Source organism: Sphaeramia orbicularis, chromosome 21 (assembly GCF_902148855.1).
Source record: "Sphaeramia orbicularis chromosome 21, fSphaOr1.1, whole genome shotgun sequence".
Classification (NCBI taxonomy): domain Eukaryota; kingdom Metazoa; phylum Chordata; class Actinopteri; order Kurtiformes; family Apogonidae; genus Sphaeramia; species Sphaeramia orbicularis.
Window position 1 is genome coordinate 24,866,122 of NC_043977.1, and position 18,674 is coordinate 24,884,795.

An 18,674-nucleotide genomic window follows, 5' to 3' on the forward strand; every position below is an offset into this window, starting at 1 on the left:
TATTTTACAATCTTACACTGTCACCTAATGTTACAGGAGAAAATAATATTTTCATTGATTTTACTTTTACAGCAAGGCGAGAAGCACACAGAAGTGACTTTGCTTGTCGGACCCAAATATGGCATCAGTCATGTGATTAACACCAAAACGAACCTTGTGGCTCTGTTGGCTGATTTCAGTCATGTGAACCGCATTGAAATGTACACAGAGGACGAGAACAGAGTTAGAGTGGAGCTACATGTTCTGGATGTAAAGGTTAATAAACCCCTTTCAAATAAATGCATGGTGTTGTGAATATTTTTGGTGGTTTTAATCAAACAACCGAAAGCCTTTTCAGCCAGTCATTATAATCCCATTCTGCAGTCCTGCTCTGCCATTTATTTTGTGCTCATTGTCATCTGCTTATCTGCCTGTTTCACAGCCCATCACTCTCTTAATGGAGTCTGTTGATGCAATGAATCTGGCCTGTTTGACTGCTGGCTACTACAGACTGCTGGTGGACTCACGGCGCTCGATCTTCAATGTGGCCAAAAAAACAGACACGGTGGAAACAAGTATGTGAGAACAATAGAGTATAAGTGCATGTGTAAAAACAGACCTGTTTCACATTTTGCTTCCTCTTTGCAGGCCATGCAGCAAGAGTAAAGCAGAACTACCAGGCCATTGAGTGTACATACAGCACACCTCATAAGGGATGTGAAGACAGAAACAATCAGAGGTGCAGTCAAGAATATTCTGACCAGGAGTGCGAATACCTAGACCATGGTAGATGTGAAGGCCAACAAGTCTACATTACTGAGATCCACCAGCCTCAGCACCCCATTCACATGGCAGAGAGAGCAGAATGTTGCAGAATCCCTTGTTCCCAAACTTACCTCAATGTCCCAAGGCCCAAACCCCAGGAGTCCTCCAGGAGTGCAAAAGTCTCTTTCATATTTGGAGACCCCCCCTTAGATAGTGTAAACCCTCAAAATCTTGGCTACCAGAGACTGATGGAAGAGAGCCCAGAGATTCTAGACAATCACAGCCCGATGTACAGACGTCTTGAGGAGGAATATAAGATGATGGATGCCTTAGAAGATGGAGACGGATATCCGTACTCCACCAAAATCTTCGGTCCTGCTGAGTGCATTGAGGAGCCGCTGTTGCACGATATCTGTTACGCCGAGACGACGGATGATGCAGAGGATGAGGATGACATCAGCTGCGAGGAGGACATGGTGATGAGTGACATTGACAAGCCTATGTTACTCTCGCTCTCAGGGTCTAGTGATGACATCATTGACTTGACCTCCCTTCCTCCACCGCCAGAGGGTAATGATGAGGAGGACAATGATGTACTTCTGCACTCACTTAACCTGGCCATTGCTGCTCCTCCGCCCGGCTTCAGGGACAGCTCTGATGAGGAGGAACACCAGGGGGGCGGGACTAGGGCCAAGGGAGCCTGCAATGATATCCCAGTGTCTCTCATAGATTCAGTGCCCACCCATGGAGCCGAGGCCCAGGGTGAGCCTCTGGACGATGCAGTGGTGTCCACCTTACAGGCACTCGAGGCCCTCGCCGCGTCCGAGGAACAGAGTCCTGCACAGTCTGAGAGTAGCACAGGTTCTCCTTACACTATTGTAACATTCATTCATTAACATGCACCTGTTGAAGCCATTCACTTTTGATTTATTGTTGTTGTTGTTTTTCAATAAAGCCCATTTTGTTCTATGTTTCCATTTGTGTGAGTATTTCTTCATTCATTTAATGCATATAAGCAGCATATCATACCACCTTATCATTGTTTTTTGTCTGTTCTGTTCTTGTTCGGTGAAACATTTTGCTTTTTTTAATTTTCGCTCATTTCAGACTTTACAGTGTCAGACATCTTAAAACAAACCATCTACGGTTTGCAGTAACACTTTCTTTGAATAGTCTGCTGACAGACTTTAGAGAGTATTTGTGAAAATTTTAACTGTGTCAAAAACTAAGTGAGAAATTTAACACAGACTTTGATAATGATAAAAAAAAGTTTCAGTTTCAATTCCTGCACAAATTTGAATAAAAAAGAGCTTAAAAGAGATGGATGATTCTTCTCATAATTCATGCATGAAAAGGTGAAAAAATCCACAGATGTCCTGTGGATTATCTGCAAAGCAGTGAAAAAGTGAAAAGGCTCAATACTTGGATCTAAACAAAGAAGCTGTTGAAATCTAACAAATACTCTATGAACGCTCTGTCAGGTTACTATCCAAATGAATTACTGGTGAAATCGTGACTTATATTGCATGTCTAGTTTTTACTATTTTATAGATGCTATGAGTAGACATGAATTTTTTTGTTGTTTCTTCATTATATCAAAGTTATTATTCGCCTTATTTTTCATCATTACTGTCATCATTCCATAAGTGTTTTATTTTTCCACATCTCAGATGAAGTTTTTAATGAGCTTTTTGTCTTTCTGTGATACACAGGTGTAGAAATATCTCGAGCATTTAGTCCTGAGTCCTCAGATTCTGGCAATGAGACAAACTCCTCTGAGATGACAGAGAGCTCTGAGCTGGCATCCGCTCAGAGACACTCGGAGAACCACCTGAGGATGCATGTAGCCATGACAGAAGGATATCATGCCGTGAATGAGGAAAAGATAGAGGTCATTGCATCTAGTGATGGTGGAGCCGGAGTCCTGCAGTACAACCCCCAGGAGCATCAGGAAGAGGAGGCCAAATCATCTGCGGTTGCCTCCTCACAGATTTTTCACTCAGATGGTGGTGAAATGGAGCCAGAGACAATGGAAATAAAATCAGTGAGTGAATATTTCACTAAGATGCACATGGGGCCAGTAATGAGCAGGCAGAGAGGAAAACAGAGGGAGCTAGAGAACAGACACCAAGGAGACTCCTGCGACTCCTCTGATAGATCCCACACAACTTCCCACGACTCAGCCAGAGAAGAGCCCCCTCATCTTGTTGGGAAGTACAATGCTTTTACTATAAGAGATTCCTATTACATGAATCAACTTGATCTGGGGCGAACTCACTATAAAGACAAGCATCAAAAATGGCAGCAAGCGCCTGGAAACAAAATGGCAGAGAATCTCGCTGCAGAATGTGTGAATGACTCACAGGCTTCCCACGCAGAGAGGCTGACAATAAAAGGAGAGAATCAGGAGTCAGTCGAAAGAAGCCAGCAGATAAATGCCCATCTCCGCTCCCCATCCAATGGGCCCTTCCCTGAAGAGAGTGCTACTACGCAGGAGAACGAACAGCAGCAAATTAAAGTCCCATCATCAGAACAAGACGTCACACGGTTGTATGAATACCACATAAATAAGCGCATGTCGTCGATACAGAGCGAGGGTGTCCACTCCCTTCAGAGCTCACAGTGTTCCTCTATAGATGCTGGTTGTAGCACAGGCAGCAGCAGCTGTGTCACTCCCATGGATTCTCCTCTTTGTACCACAGACACTATGCATGTACTGTCTGAGTCCTCACTCAAGGGCCTGGGCTATGTAACTGGTGAGGAGAAGGGTTACCGGCCTGGAGGTCAGGGCAAGATAGGCCATCCCATGGACCCCACCCTGCTGAGAAAGATCCATGCAGCTACTAGCGCTGAACCAGGGTTTGGAAATACTCGGGATGGCAGTCACCGAATGCCCAAGATAAAAGAAACCACAGGTAAAACTAAACAGGAGGGTTCTCGCTTAAATCTAGATTAGTGTTTCTCAACGGGGCATTGGGACATCTTCGGGGGGCATTTGGAATGAGAAAGCTGGAGGTGGGGGGGGGCACTCAGGCACAAATGGGGGGTATTAGTCGCTGTTGTACATTACAACATTATACATCCCTGGCCCCCTCTCTTGTGTAACTGAGGCACATACTCACTCACATACTCCGCCCCAGTCTTAGGCGTCAGGTGGCCAATGATGATGTGAGGGGGGCTTTACCTACTGAGCTATTTAACCCACCACCACATCCTCTGCAAACAGGTCCATTGTGGTTGCAATTTTTTTTCGGGGGTGGGGGTGTGGCAGAAGGCTCCTGATGCCATTAGTGGGCATCTGTTCAAAAAAGGTTGAGAAACACTGATCTAGATGAAAGTAAAAAAGATGACACAGTAACTGCAGGGAAATATCACAATTATTAAAGAGTCAAAATTTCAAATCTACCAGCCCACCATATATGTGTTTATGTGCCCTAGTACTCAATAAAATAAAATATTATTTTATTATTCAAGTTAAAATGGACGCATTTCACTTGTTATAGCAACCATTTTAATGACGTAAGTGTCATATACAAAATCAGATTCACTTTTAATTCATTAGTTGTAGCAGAAAAAAATTATCAACATTTTAAACCAAATCTATTTCCCCTGGCTACATACCACTATAGATAAGCTGAAATTAAAATTATGTTCTTATAATATAAGCCTTTTATTTCCTTACATTTATTTAACTGTGTATTCAGCTGAAGTAATTTACATTTTAACTGCTTTTAGGAAAAAAAAAAGAGTCATGTATCTGTTTTCCCATTACTGCATTCTTATGATTAGTATTAAACAGATTACTTAATGTAAATGATATTGTGAGCATGTTTTTAAATCACTGTGATGTTCTCAGTTAGATGCTTAACAGTTCTCTTTGTCTTTCTGCTGCCCCTAGTGTAGCTTGCGCACAGCTGAAGAAGGTTGCGGAAGAGTCATCTTTAACTCTCTGTACTGAGAAGAGTAACACCACCACAACCATGTCACCGTCATCATTAAGAAGTAGCACAGAGCCCAGCGGGCTAACACAGGCCAGCCCCGAGCCCGACCCACATGCCCCGGCTTTCCCCTCAAGCGGATCTACATGTGACCCTAAAACAGGCAGCCTCAGGAAGCCACGCAGGGTTCGGACGCTCAGGAGGAGCTGGAGCACTATGATGCCAGGTACCAAGAGCTTTGAAGCACTGCTGGAGAAGACCAAAGCCACACTGACAGGGAAGAGTGGTGGTCAGAATTTCCAGTCTCAAGATCCCCCAAATGTCCAGAGGTTATTCTCAGCCAAAACATTACCCAAGAGCTTCACCCACAGTTCAGCTGCCTCTAATTCATCCAGTAAAAGGTTGATGAGAGGAGCTTCCCTTTTGCTACCAGAGTCAACAGGACCAAGAATGGATACAGGTACGTGGAAGTGCCATGGGCCACTCAGTCACTGCTTCCCACTAAGAAAAGTAAACACTGATAGTGATGAAGACAAAGACAAGGGCTCACATGGTCTGTTCCACCTCAGTAATGAAGAAACATCAATCCTGAAAGGACACTGTAAACGTGAACAGGGTAACATGGCCACTGCTACGAACGACATGAGCCTTAAAGCAAGGCTAGCTCGTGTAAATTCAATGAAGGGGAAAACCTACAGCCTTCACACAGGGTTTGCACTCGCAAGAAAGGATGCCTTAGATATGATCAGTTTGGTGCGTTCCAGTGTCGGCCGTTCGTCCCGAAGAGAGAAGCCGGAGGTCTGCGAGGCTGACATGGAGACGATCTCCCAGCTGCTTTTCATGCAGGCCACAGTGCTGAGTCGTGCCTGCAGTCAGATGGCCGTAGAATACAGCAGCCCAGAGGAATTACTGCTCACTCTGACGCACAGCTTCCACACACTGTGCTGCTTAACACAAGCCTGTATGTCACTGGTGGAAGGCCTGAGCACTGACACCGAGAGACGTGATGTGGTAGCCAAGGTGGATGAGGTCGTCATGAACTATGTGTGTCTGCTAAAAGCTGCTGAAGCGGCGTCAGGAGCCTCTCCAACTGACCAAAGTGTGAATGCATTGATACATCACTCTGCCACCATGTCTGCTGTTATAAACACACTAACTCACTCACTGAAAACACTTCTCAACAAATAAACTGTTATTTTGTCCTAATTATTGATTTTAAAGCCATACATAAGAGACATAGGTTGAACAACCAATGTGAACTGCTGTGAAAAAAATCTTGCCTTGTGTATACAATATTTTATTATGTAAAGTAAAAATGAAATTATATCAATCATTAAAGTTTTAAATAGATTATATTAAGGCCTCTGTGAAGAAGCATATGACCCTCCACTCTGAAGTATATTATCTACTATTACATAAAAGGGATTATTTTAATGATTTATTAATTATATTAGGATCTTAGTAGATCATTACAACCTTATTAATACCTTGTTTATAAATTGTAAAAATATATATTATGTTGGTAAAAATGCATACACTTATAGCACTTGACAAATCATTGCACAGAACAAGATGTGATCAAATAAAATTAATGCCTATGACTTTTTAAGTTGCTGGATTCACCTTACTTTAATGAATACTTTAAACATGAACACTAAGTACTTTCCTGTTATTTTTTGTTGGCATCATTAAAAAACTTTTAAAAAGTGTTATCACAAATGATTTCTTGTCTATTTGCATTTCACCCAAACCTATTTGCTTATTTCCAGCCTCTAATGTAGTACCGGGATTTTTTATTTACTGTACAGGGGCACATGCAAATTCTTCATCATTAATTCTCTTTACAGCTGCTCTCTGAAGCATTAAATACAAAATAACAGAAAATCACTGAATTACTATTTTAGACTGCACAGGTTTCCATTATTTATACAGAAATGTAGCCAGACCCATGTTTAGTTTTAGAGCTATGATCAATAATTCATGATTATACCATTTAGTTAAGCCTGAGTGCAGGTTAGGGTTTTTGCAGTAATGATGATGGCTCATTTTACTTAAAGGCCTGAAGAATACATGATTTTGATGTGAAAATGGCCAATCAGGTACTGCATGATGTTTACAGAGTGAAAAAGCAAGGTTAAAAGGGCTTATCAAGTACTTTTATATAAGTTTTGTACTCTCAAATAGTCTGAAATATGCAGTACTGCAAAGTACTGTCTGAACAAAATATGACTGAAAACAAGAATCAGCCACCCATAACCACAGACTAAAAAAAGCCTGTGCTTTAAGATGAATACAGTGTGCACTGTGAAAAATGGTAAACCTAAACCTTAGTCCTAAGTTTCATTTCCCCCTACAGGCCAATCAGAAATGAAAGTACATGCTACACCGATGGTCGCCCAGGCCTCCCCAAGTTGTGTTGCTTTACTGAACCATGAACACAACCGGACATTTTCTATCATCTTAAAGGATTCCTGTAATCCTAGCACCTGTTCGCCAATCACTTATTATCACATACAGTGGCTATCAGACCAGGCTTTGTAAAGGGTAGAGGATTTGAATGTGTGTGGTTCGTGACAAATGGGAAGTGAAGCTGGTTAATAATACACACGACGGGCTAATGTAGCCATCTGTTACTTTCACTACTTTGCCCAGCACAATATCGAACAACTTATCATCAATGTTACATTTCTCTTGTGTGCTCAATCCAACCTGACAACCTCTTCCGCATCTCTCATGTGAATATGTTCTTCCAGCTGGTGAGTATCTGTTTAGTTGGTTCATAAATATTAACAAACTATATACCTACTTTTTTTAACTTCTGTGATGGAGATAGGATTTGAGTTTTAAATGTAAAATAAATGACTATCTCATAATTGTTCCTAATTGTATTATATTGTGAACATTTCCTACACATTCTATGATGTTGGCTTTATTACATAGTTCTGAATTCTTAGTATTTATTGTCCTTCTGAATGTTTGATAAATACATTATGTGTTTTTATGCAATATAATGTACCTGTGTTACTTCTTTCCAACACGTACATATACTCAGACAACCAACTGTGTTTCTGAACAGATGTATGTGTCACTGTTGGGCCTGTGGTGTTGTCTCTACATATCAACGGCAAGAATTGTGTACCCCAAAACCCTGCCGTGTGATGTTGTTGAGGATGAGAATGGTAGCGTGGTGAGAGTGGACTGCACTAAGAGGAACCTCAAATATGTTCCCCTTGGCATCCCAAGTGAAACTACCAACCTGACTCTTACCATTAACCATATTCCTACACTAAACTCCACCTCCTTTCATGGTCTGGATAACCTGACGGAGATTGACATGAGGTGCAACTGTGTGCCTGTCAAAATCGGCCCCAAGGACCACGTTTGTGTCAAGAGTGTGACAATAGAGGAACATACCTTCTCAAGCCTGAAGAATCTGCGGGCACTGTATCTAGATGGAAATCAGCTCGACAGCATCCCCGAAGACCTGCCATCAAACCTGATCTTACTGAGCTTGGAAGTCAATCACATTTATAAACTTTCTAAAGCAAATCTTTCCGGCATCCGAAATATTGAGATCCTTTACCTTGGTCAAAACTGCTATTTTCGTAACCCATGCAATAACTCCTATGATATAGAGAACGGTGCATTTTCACAGCTTATCAATTTAACACTGTTGTCTCTTAAGTCAAATAACTTATCCAACATTCCACATGAGTTACCCACAAGTCTAAAGGAGTTGTATCTGTACAACAATAACATTAGAGAAGTCACAGAGGAGGATTTCAAAAACTTAACAAATCTTGAGATTCTGGATATTAGTGGAAACTGTCCTCGGTGTTATAACGCCCCTTATCCATGTAATCCATGCCCAAATAACTCACCGCTTCAAATTGCTGACACAGCTTTTAAAATGCTGGCAAAACTAAAAATCCTGCGGATCCACAGCAACTCTCTGAAATTTGTGGCACCTCAATGGTTTATCAACACGACAGAGCTAAGAATACTCGATCTGTCATCTAACTTCTTAGCAAGAGCAATAGTGGATGCTGCTTTTCCACAGTTCCTTGGTAAACTGGAAGAACTGGACCTTTCATTTAACTATGAGCTTCAGATATACCCTCAAACACTGAAACTGAGCAAGCAGTTCTCAAACCTCACTTCACTTAAAATTCTCAGGTTGAAGGGCTATGTGTTTCAGCAGCTACAGCCAGAGAGCATTGAACCTTTGAAATTTTTACCAAAACTAGAAGTTGTAGATTTGGGAACAAATTTTATTAAAATCACAAATCTTAGTATTCTGATGGAATTGAAAAGCTTCAAAATAATTAGCCTGTCAGACAACAAAATATCTTCCCCCTCTGATGGGGAAGACACTGTTGGTTTATCTGGAGGTGAGCCCTTGTACTGGTCTCCTATGCCTACCGCTGAGCAATACAAAAGTAGAGAAGTCAGAGAGATTCATTACTTCAGATATGACGAATACGCTCGCAGCTGCAAATACAAAGATAAAGAACTGGGAACTGTTACGTCTTTTGTCAAAAAGAAATGCAGTCAGTTTGGCAAAACCCTAGATGTGAGCAGAAACAACATTTTCTTCTTACATTCAAGATTTTTAAATCTTAAAGAGCTCAGATGTCTCAATCTGTCTGGGAATGCAATGAGCCAAAGTCTGAATGGCTCTGAATTCACCTATCTGACAAACTTAAAATACCTAGATTTTTCCTCAAATCGCCTGGACCTACTCTATCCCACTGCCTTCCAAGAGCTGAAAAATCTGGTTATTTTGGATATAAGTAATAACAACCACTACTTTGAATCAGAGGGCTTGACACACATGCTTAATTTCACTAAGAATTTAAAACATCTCAAGATACTGCTGATGAACAACAACAAGATCTCCACCTCTACTAACACAGAGCTGGAGAGTGAATCTCTTCAGAGGTTAGAGTTCAGAGATAACCGATTAGATATGCTGTGGAGAGACGGGGATACCAGGTATGTCAATTATTTCAAAAAATTAAGAAATCTGACTGTCCTTGACATCTCTCATAACAACCTTAAAGATATTCCAAGAGAGGTGTACAGCGGTTTACCTGATAAACTGTCTGAGCTCTACATCAGAGGTAACACACTAAAATCTTTTAGATGGGGGGAACTAAAACTTCTGCTTTCTTTGCAGGTTTTAGATCTAACCGGAAACTATTTAACTACTGTTCCGCATATGCTGTCAAACTGTACCAGATCTCTCAAGAAGCTCATTTTACATAATAATAAAATCTTCAAATTAACACCAGATTTCCTCAAAGGCGCCTACAGTTTAACATATCTGGATCTTAGCTATAATGTCATAGAATACATAGAAGAGTCTAGTTTCCCTGATGATGTTGTTAATAAAATGCATAAATTGCTTTTGCACAATAATAGATTTCAGTGCAACTGCAATGCCACGTTATTCATCCAGTGGCTTAACAGGACCACAGTGACCATCCCCAAACTGGGAACAGATGTTAGATGTGCCTATCCTGAAGCAAAGAGAGGTGATCTTGTTATCTCAGCTAACTTGTTGGCTTGTCAGCACCGCTACCTGTCACTCATCCTCTGCACCCTCATGACTTCAATTATTGTCAGCTTTGTCACCCTCTCGATCTCTAGCCATCTCTTCCTATGGGACATCTGGTACATCTACCACTTCTGTAGAGCCAAACTCAAAAACTATGGCCGCCTACACTCCCAGAGTTCCCTCTTCGATGCTTTTGTGATATACGACAAGACAGATCCTGCAGTATCAGAGTGGGTCATGAAAGAAATGTGCGTTCACCTGGAGGACCACGGCGAGCGTCGTCTCTCGCTGTGTTTGGAGGAACGTGACTGGATCCCCGGGTGTCCCCTGATTGATAACCTCTCCCAGAGCATCAACAAGAGCAAGAGGACTGTATTTATTCTTACCAATAAATACATTCAAAGTGGAAACTTCAAGATAGCTTTCTACATGGCCCATCAAAGGCTGATGGATGAAAAAGATGACGTTATAGTGCTGATCTTCTTGGAGAAAGTACCATGTAATTCAAAGTACCTCAGATTAAGAAAAAGACTGTATAGTCGCTCCGTTTTACAGTGGCCATCAAACCCTCAAGCCCAGCCATACTTCTGGTTCAGCCTAAAAAATGTGTTAGCCACTGAAAGTCACAAACAGTACAACAACCTCTTCAAAGAGATATTGTAAATTTACTGTAAATTGTTTTTGAGACAATGTAGTACTTACTTCCCTCTTGGATTTTACATTGTTCTAAATGAAGCTTTGTGCAGAAAATGTGTAAATATGTTACCATTTAAATATAGTAAAATTACTGGAACAACATTGAACAACCGCGCCTGTATTACTTCCCTGTTTACTACCAAACATACAAAGTGACTGACTTGCTTTTTTTGTCATCTTTGAATTGAGGTTACATAGAAATTGTCAACATAATATGAAACTCGGAACTGAAACTGGTGTACTTCTTCAAATCATGAGGTTCTTGTGTGCCACAGTATTACTTGTTTTGTGAACAGCACCTCAACTGCCGAAAAAAGGTGCCAGGACTACATCAATTCCAACTTTATCTGAAGACAAATTCAAAAGAGTACATGCAAAATGGTGAGTTTTGCAGATGTGTTCTTGAGGTTTACTTTTATACATAGTGGGAAGTGCAGGTTTTATTAATTTACAGATTATGTCTGACATTTATGCTGCTTTGATGTTTCTATGTATTCTTTAATTATTGTCTTTTACTTAATTATGTGGTTCTGTGCTTAAAACTTTACAACATGACATAATGCATGTCCTAATGCTATATTTTGTACATGTATTTACCCAAAAAATGTTTGAGTGCTTATAATGTTTGCTGAAAACTGTAGTAATAATAATGGTGTGTTCTACAGTAAATTCAACTCCAACTCAAACTAAGTGTCAATCTTATCCTTTATCTTTACTACTAGTACCATACCACCCATTACATATTATCCTACTATGCAGTAATTTTACTATCAGTAATTTCTATAGATACCTCCTTTTGTTCCAAATCATTGTTTTAACCATAGATTTTGTTGTATTTTTTACTGAAAGTCCACAACTGGAAGATATGATAAAAGCATATCAGGCAATTTACGAAATATCTTGACTGTTTTCTGTCATGTGCCCCACTGGGTGAATATGAGCATTACAATAAAGAGCTAAATCAAAGTAACACAAGATAAAGTGCATTAAATACCAGGGTTTATTTTTGCCCTATTTAATGAGGAATTAAAGTAAATTGAATGAGAAAAGTATTTATAGCTTCATGTTTATGATAAAATATCAAGCTTTATTTCTAGTTTGTCACACAACTGAGAGACTACCGCCCTCTGCTGGATAGAAAACCCCATCTTTATAACAAACTGCAATTCATGTTTAAGTCTCTTCAGTGTGTGTTTTTATTGTTTATTTACAGACTGTCAGAGGCTGGATGTGCCTGGTGCTGTTCTGCCTGTGTTGCAATCATGAGATCCAGCCTACTGCATGTACACCTTTGTGGATGAAACGAAAGTTCCCCTGTGACGTCTCAGCCAATAATGCCTCTAAGATTGTGTTTGACTGTAGCAAACGTCTCCTGAAACATGTACCTGATGGGATAACTCGCAATGTAACTGTGCTCGACTTATCGCTGAATGACATCAAGAATATTTCAAAGACTTGTTTTTCTGAACTGCGGAATCTTACGGTGCTCAATCTCAATGAGGCAAACAAAAACAGACTGGTGACCATCGATTCTCAGACGTTCAAGAATCTGACAAAATTGCATACACTGAAATTGAGTGGCAATTGTCTAACAAAAGTCCCTGACAATCTGCCAGTCAGTTTGAGAAACCTCGAGCTTAACAACAACAAGTTTCTGTATTTGGATCAAAGCATTCTTTCTGGCCTAACAAATGTGACAAGCCTGTGGTTATCGAAAAACTGCTTCAGCTGGAATCGATGTAACAAAACTGTTCAAATTATGAATGACAGTTTTGGACACATGACCAAGCTGCAGAAACTGGATTTGTCCTTTAATAACTTAACCTGTGTTCCCAAAAATCTACCCCAGTCACTTCTTATGTTAAATCTGGCTTCTAATAGAATAGAGTACATATCTGAGGATGATTTAATTGGACTACATAATTTAAAGACCTTGAAAATACAAGGGAACTGTCCAAGATGTCAAAATGCTCCATTTCCTTGTGTCCCTTGCAAAAACAAATCTCTTCATATCCATCCTAATGCATTTTACAGTCTAACAAAGCTTCAATCCCTGAATCTAGGAGGAAATTCACTAGACCATCTAAAATCCTCCTGGTTTGAGAAGCTGAGCAACCTCAAAGAACTGTTTCTCGCATTTAATTTCTTACAACAAGCAATAACCGGGGAAGCAACATTTTTAAAAAACCTACACAAACTGGAGAAATTGGATCTCTCATTCAACTTTGCACTGAAGTCCTACCCTCTAACGTTAAATCTTTCGAGTGACTTTTCAAGTCTTGTGTCACTTAGAACATTACATTTGCAAGCTTTGGTTTTCCAAACAATTGGGCCACATACACTCAAGCCACTATATGGGCTCAAAAATCTATCTGCATTGAATTTAGGAACAAACTTCATTATTCAGTTTACTCCCAACATATTCAGCAATTTTCACCATCTGAAAATGATTTACCTTGCAGAAAACAGACTGTATCCCATTTCAGTAAAAGATCCTCCACATCCAAATAATGGTTATAGCGAGAGGTCAAGGGACCTTTCAATTTCACCTCTCATTAAATCGCATCCAAAAGACTTTGCATTTGAGATATCGCACAGTCTTGTTAGGAAAGAGTGTTTTGACTCTGGACGAGTGCTAATTCTGAGCTCAAATAACCTTTTTTTCATCAGTCCAGAGCAACTGAAGGTCTCTGAAGATATTGCATGTCTTAACCTCTCAGGAAATGGATTTTCAGTAGCACTTAATGGAACAGAATTCACAGCATTGCCTAATCTGACCTACCTGGATTTATCATACAATAAAATTGACCTGGTCTATAACCATGCCTTTCAAGAACTACAGAAACTACAGGTACTAGACCTCAGTCACAATGCTCATTACTTTAAAGCATATGGGGTAACACATAATTTAAATTTCACACAAAATCTGCCTGTTCTGAGAGTACTAAATATGAGTTATAATGGCATTTCCACATTAACATCAAAACATATGAGCAGTAAATCACTAGCAGAGCTACAATTTCAAAGAAATTATCTCGGCACTCTTTGGAAGAAAGACGATAGAACATACTGGGCTCTTTTCACTAATCTTACTAATCTGACAATTTTAGATATATCTTACAACAACATTGCAAGGATTCCAGCAAAAGTATATGATCATTTGCCACGTAACCTCACCAAACTAAGAATAAGTCATAACAGACTTGTTGAGTTTTTATGGGAGAAGCTGAAATATTTTCATCACCTTCAAATATTAGACCTAAGTTACAATTATTTATCTGATATAATGATTAAAGAAAATTTTGCCCATAGTTTGACTTTGCTTGACTTGAGTCATAATCACATTTTCCACTTGGACAATGGATTTTTAAAAGGTGCAAACAGCCTTAAGACTCTCAGTCTTAGTAACAACAAACTGACTATTGTCAATCAATCAACCTTCTCATCAACACCTGAGAATCACATCCAAACTTTGTACCTGCAGAAAAACCCTTTTCAGTGTACATGTGATTCATTAAATTTCATTCTATGGATTGAAAGAAGCCCGATAAAGATCCCTAGATTGACTACTGACGTGAAATGTGACACACCTGCAAACCACAAACCTCAAGTACTAATCTTCTTTGACATAGAACAGTGTGTAAATGACAGTCAGGCATTTTTGATCTACATTCTTACAAGTTCCTTCATCATTATTTCCATGATTGTCACAACAATTGCTCATTTGTTTTATTGGGATGCGTCCTATGTCCTGCACTATTGGAAAGCTAAACTGAACGGATACCAATCTTTCACCTCACCTGACAGTGTTTACGACGTTTTTGTGACTTATGACACCACAGACCCACATGTTTCTGAGTGGGTGATGGGGAACCTGCGGGTGAAACTAGAAGAGGAAGGAGAGAAGCATCTCCCTTTGTGTCTGGAGGAGAGGGATTGGCCTCCCGGAGTACCACTGGTGGACAACCTTACTCAGAGCATCCGATACAGTCGAAAGACACTGTTTGTCTTAACAGAGGGTTATGTTAAGACAGGGGTTTTCAAGCTAGCCATGTATTTGGCCCATCAAAGACTGCTAGATGAGAACATGGATGTAATCGTACTGTTAATGCTCGAGGATGTGCTGCAGCACTCTCACTTCCTGCGCTTGAGGAGGAGGTTGTGTGGGAAAAGTGTTGTGGAGTGGCCAAAAACTGCAGCAGCCGAGCCCTGGTTTTGGCAAAACCTAAGAAGTGTAGTCAGAGTAGACAATGAGGCCATGTATAACAAGACCTATTTAAATTATTTCACCAGTAGATGAAATCACAGTCGACTGTCTTGGAAATGCATGAACTCACACAGTTCTTCAGGCCTCGATCAAGACTTTTATCCACTTTTTTAAAAAACTCATTGCATGTCTTGTAATTTCTGTAAAAACTATAATAAATGAATAAACTCTATTTAAATTATTTTCCATCTTCACTACATATAATCTAGATCATAGCACACATAAGGCTGTATCTTATTTGGCACTATTACCCTTGTTGCTTTTAATTTGTCATTGCTGCACTGTCGGTATTTATTCAGGTCTTTTTTTTTTCCAATCCTAGATTGCATTTAACTTGTATGAGGTTATGTATTGCAATTATCTGTCGTTTTTTTTGTTCAATGTGTTGTATTTGTTAATTATTGAACTGCACTAATAAAGTTCCTCACGGAAAATAATTTTGAGTTGAATCTGGCAGCTTTTGTGGGAAAGGCAATACCTCCGTGCTCCATCTACATATTTTATTTTATTTTATTTTATAAAACAGTCGAGTAGCTGCTGTTGTCTTGTTTGTCCACAAGGTGTCACCATGGATTCTAAATCAAACACTATGCGCTACATCTCGTTAATCTTCCTTTCAATAAATCCATTTGTACATTTTGTTCGATATCTAAATGCACGGAACCATTTAGATGATGAATGTGTGCTAAAAGGGAAGAGAAAATTAACTTTTCATTCACCTAAATGTAATGTACCTGGCAATTCCTGACCAAACTTTATTATTATATTATAGAAATTAATTCGGTCACTTGGGTTAACGTAGGACTCGGTTTGAAACAGTGATTTTATATCAGTCTTTATGTATTTATTTGTGAAATCTGGGCGTGACGTCAGGGGCTCATTTGCATACTGCGCAGTATTTAGTGCGTGATTGAGTCAGTGAACGCCACTCTGCTCCTGCGCCAACCAGCTGTGTGTCTGCATCTCTGTGGTCAAAACCCCCGGTGAGTGCTTTTCCCTATGTTTTTATGATTTGTGCTGCAATGTAGTTGAGCTAAAAGGCTTTCGTTTCCTTTTTTGGGTCGATATGCGCCATTATCCGGTGTGCACGATGCGTTAAGAACCAATAAACTGATAAAACGCATTTACTTACAGGAGTAAACTTTCAGAATAACCTGTTTTGTAGTCCTTGGACTGAGATGGTGAATATAATGTCGCTTGATGACTTTCTAGGTGCATTTAATGTGTTTAAGTGAACATGCAGCACCTGTAGGTTGTGGTTTCCTCATAACCTGCTGCAGATAACTGCTCTAAGGGGCGGTGGTTCTTCCGCTGTTCACATGTCTTCTCCTACACAAAGCATTTCTGTGACCTCAATCTAAAACGCACTATTATCAACCTACCTATCAGGTGTGTTTTTAATCTAACTTGACTGAAGGACTTTTTTTTTCTTTTTTTTTTTTTTTTTTTTTTTTTTGTTTTCCTCCTCCCCCTCACAGAACACCTACAAACATGTCTGACAAACCCAACCTGGAGGAGATCACAAAATTTGATCCGAGTTCCCTGAAGAAGACTGAGACCCAGGAGAAGAACACACTGCCAACAAAAGAAAGTACGTACTAGGCCTTTGCACCAATTCAGCTCCTCTGGCACCTGTTTAAAGTGCATTCTTACCCCCTCCAAAAAAAATGTTAATTTATATTTTGCTTTTTTTGCAGCCATCGAACAGGAGAAGGCTGCATCATGAAGACCAGGCCTCCTATGCACCACACCTTCTGCGAGCCTTCCACCTTTTCTGAATTATGCATTCCAAGCTCCTCTACTACTGGCTAAATGACAGCTGTACCAACACCCACTTGCCTAGATTGTCCTCAGTATAGTAAGGGATGCATGGCTTCACAATGGCATGGTTTTCTGGTCATCTATTGCTGTGGTGCATCACGGCGCTGAAGAGTAGGAGTGTCTTGTAAGAACTGAGGGACCAACACCTATGATTTCTCATAATTTGGCAACTCATGTCAAGTGAGCTGTTTCTTTCTTTTGTAAAAGCAAATCTGGAATGCACATGTGAAATATGCAAATAAAAAATGTAAATTCTCAGTCTTGGTTCATGGTCTTGTGTATAGAAGGTAGACATTTAAGGGATCAATTTGCAGCCCCTGCTACGCTAACTTAAGATGGCTGAACAATTCTTACAGCTGACTGGTTCACATGTTTGGGCATAACTTAACCACTATATGAAGATGGTGACAAATAATTACAGGGATCAACTGCCTTGTCAGTCTTTAAATGAGGTAAATTATCCCCAATTTGATGAAAAAGGGGGGGGGGGGGGGGAATCTCTAAGGGGCTTGTACTGATGACTTAATTTATTACATCTGTGGAAGTTGTCAACTCAAAGCAGGAACACACCCTGTTTCTTACTGAGCCTTCAGCTGTAGCTTCTAGGTTTAAAGCTACAGGACTAGGATGTCTTCAATTTGTACCTTAAATTGCTACTGGTTGAGCCAGTTATTCAGAAGCTGACTGTAACTAAATGAGCTCAGTTTCTACTTTCTCAGGCTTTGATCATAGAATGCAAGGTTTTAAGAGAATCCCATTCAGAATTAATATCGCAGACAAAAGAACTGTCATGTGGGGGGAGGGGATTACGTAACTGCAGTATGTCTTTTACAACTGTACAGTATAGACCAGAACAGCTGTGCTGAAACAAAAACAATAGGCTCTGCTGAGGGACTGGCACCAATTCACATTTGTCTTCCCATGAGACTGCAGTTTATCTAAAGTAATTTTAGTATGGGAAAAAAGGGCCTGTTTAGTTTTCATTTGTCGTTTTTAGAGAACAAAAATCCCCAAAACTGAAACATCTGTTGTTTCAGCCGCTGTCCCATCATTATGTACAGCTTGGTCTCAACACAGTTCGTCAGTGTCCTTTAACAATGTGTGCTTTAGAGAACATGTTAGCCCAGTACTACATGACACAGGACACCACCACAGCCCGTTTGTCTCCGCACTTTGTGAAGCTATTATGACGTACTTAGCTTCTTGGACAGACAAATTCCTTTCAGTGCAGCTCAAAGTGTTTGGTATTTCAGTCAAGAAATCTAATGAGGAATATTTTTAAAATATCCTCCTATTCCTATTGGTTAGTAGCATTAGAAGCTTTAGCTAACTGTCAGTATTAACCAAACAGTGTTTACCCATGTCTACTGTCTGCATAACTATGATGTCAACCCTCATTCAAGACCTGATCACTGTCCATGAAAAGCGATGCAAATGACGCTGAACTGACACTAAAGGCTGATTGTGATGAACTTGGCCTGAGGCACTAAGAGGCCACCTGCCAGTGTTGTGACGGGGACCCTCTGGGCCGGCTGTGACTTGGACAGACTGCAGCCTGCTATGAAGAACACAGATGCCCCTTAGACTGCTCATGGCTGTCTACGTAATGTGCTTTGAAAATGAAACTACACTGAAGAGGACAGCTGAA

The 18,674-nt window shown here is 40.2% G+C and overlaps 3 protein-coding genes across 6 annotated transcripts in view; all 3 read left to right on the forward strand.

Annotated features, from left to right (window-relative positions):
* LOC115411886 (FERM and PDZ domain-containing protein 4-like) overlaps positions 1-6,391 on the forward strand; it is a 30,161-nt gene extending 23,770 nt beyond the window's left edge. For all 4 annotated transcript variants that reach the window (XM_030124152.1, XM_030124153.1, XM_030124154.1 and 1 more), the window contains 5 exons: positions 73-255; positions 422-554; positions 628-1,605; positions 2,457-3,659; positions 4,648-6,391. In XM_030124152.1, the coding sequence (XP_029980012.1) occupies positions 73-255; positions 422-554; positions 628-1,605; positions 2,457-3,659; positions 4,648-5,870 (3,720 nt within the window). In that variant the 3' untranslated portion in view covers positions 5,871-6,391. The remainder of the gene's footprint in view (positions 1-72; positions 256-421; positions 555-627; positions 1,606-2,456; positions 3,660-4,647) is intronic.
* Positions 6,392-6,518: 127 nt separating this feature from the next.
* On the forward strand, positions 6,519-10,930 carry LOC115411887 (toll-like receptor 7). The gene is made up of 2 exons (XM_030124156.1): positions 6,519-7,438; positions 7,759-10,930. Exons 1-2 carry the CDS (start codon positions 7,424-7,426, stop codon positions 10,903-10,905), a joined length of 3,162 nt encoding a protein of 1,053 aa, XP_029980016.1. The 5' UTR covers positions 6,519-7,423; the 3' UTR covers positions 10,906-10,930.
* A 288-nt stretch (positions 10,931-11,218) lies between these two features.
* Positions 11,219-15,636, forward strand: tlr8a (toll-like receptor 8a). Its single transcript, XM_030124157.1, has 2 exons — positions 11,219-11,319; positions 12,152-15,636. Exons 1-2 carry the CDS (start codon positions 11,317-11,319, stop codon positions 15,236-15,238), a joined length of 3,090 nt encoding a protein of 1,029 aa, XP_029980017.1. The 5' UTR covers positions 11,219-11,316; the 3' UTR covers positions 15,239-15,636.
* The last annotated feature ends 3,038 nt before the right edge of the window (positions 15,637-18,674 follow it).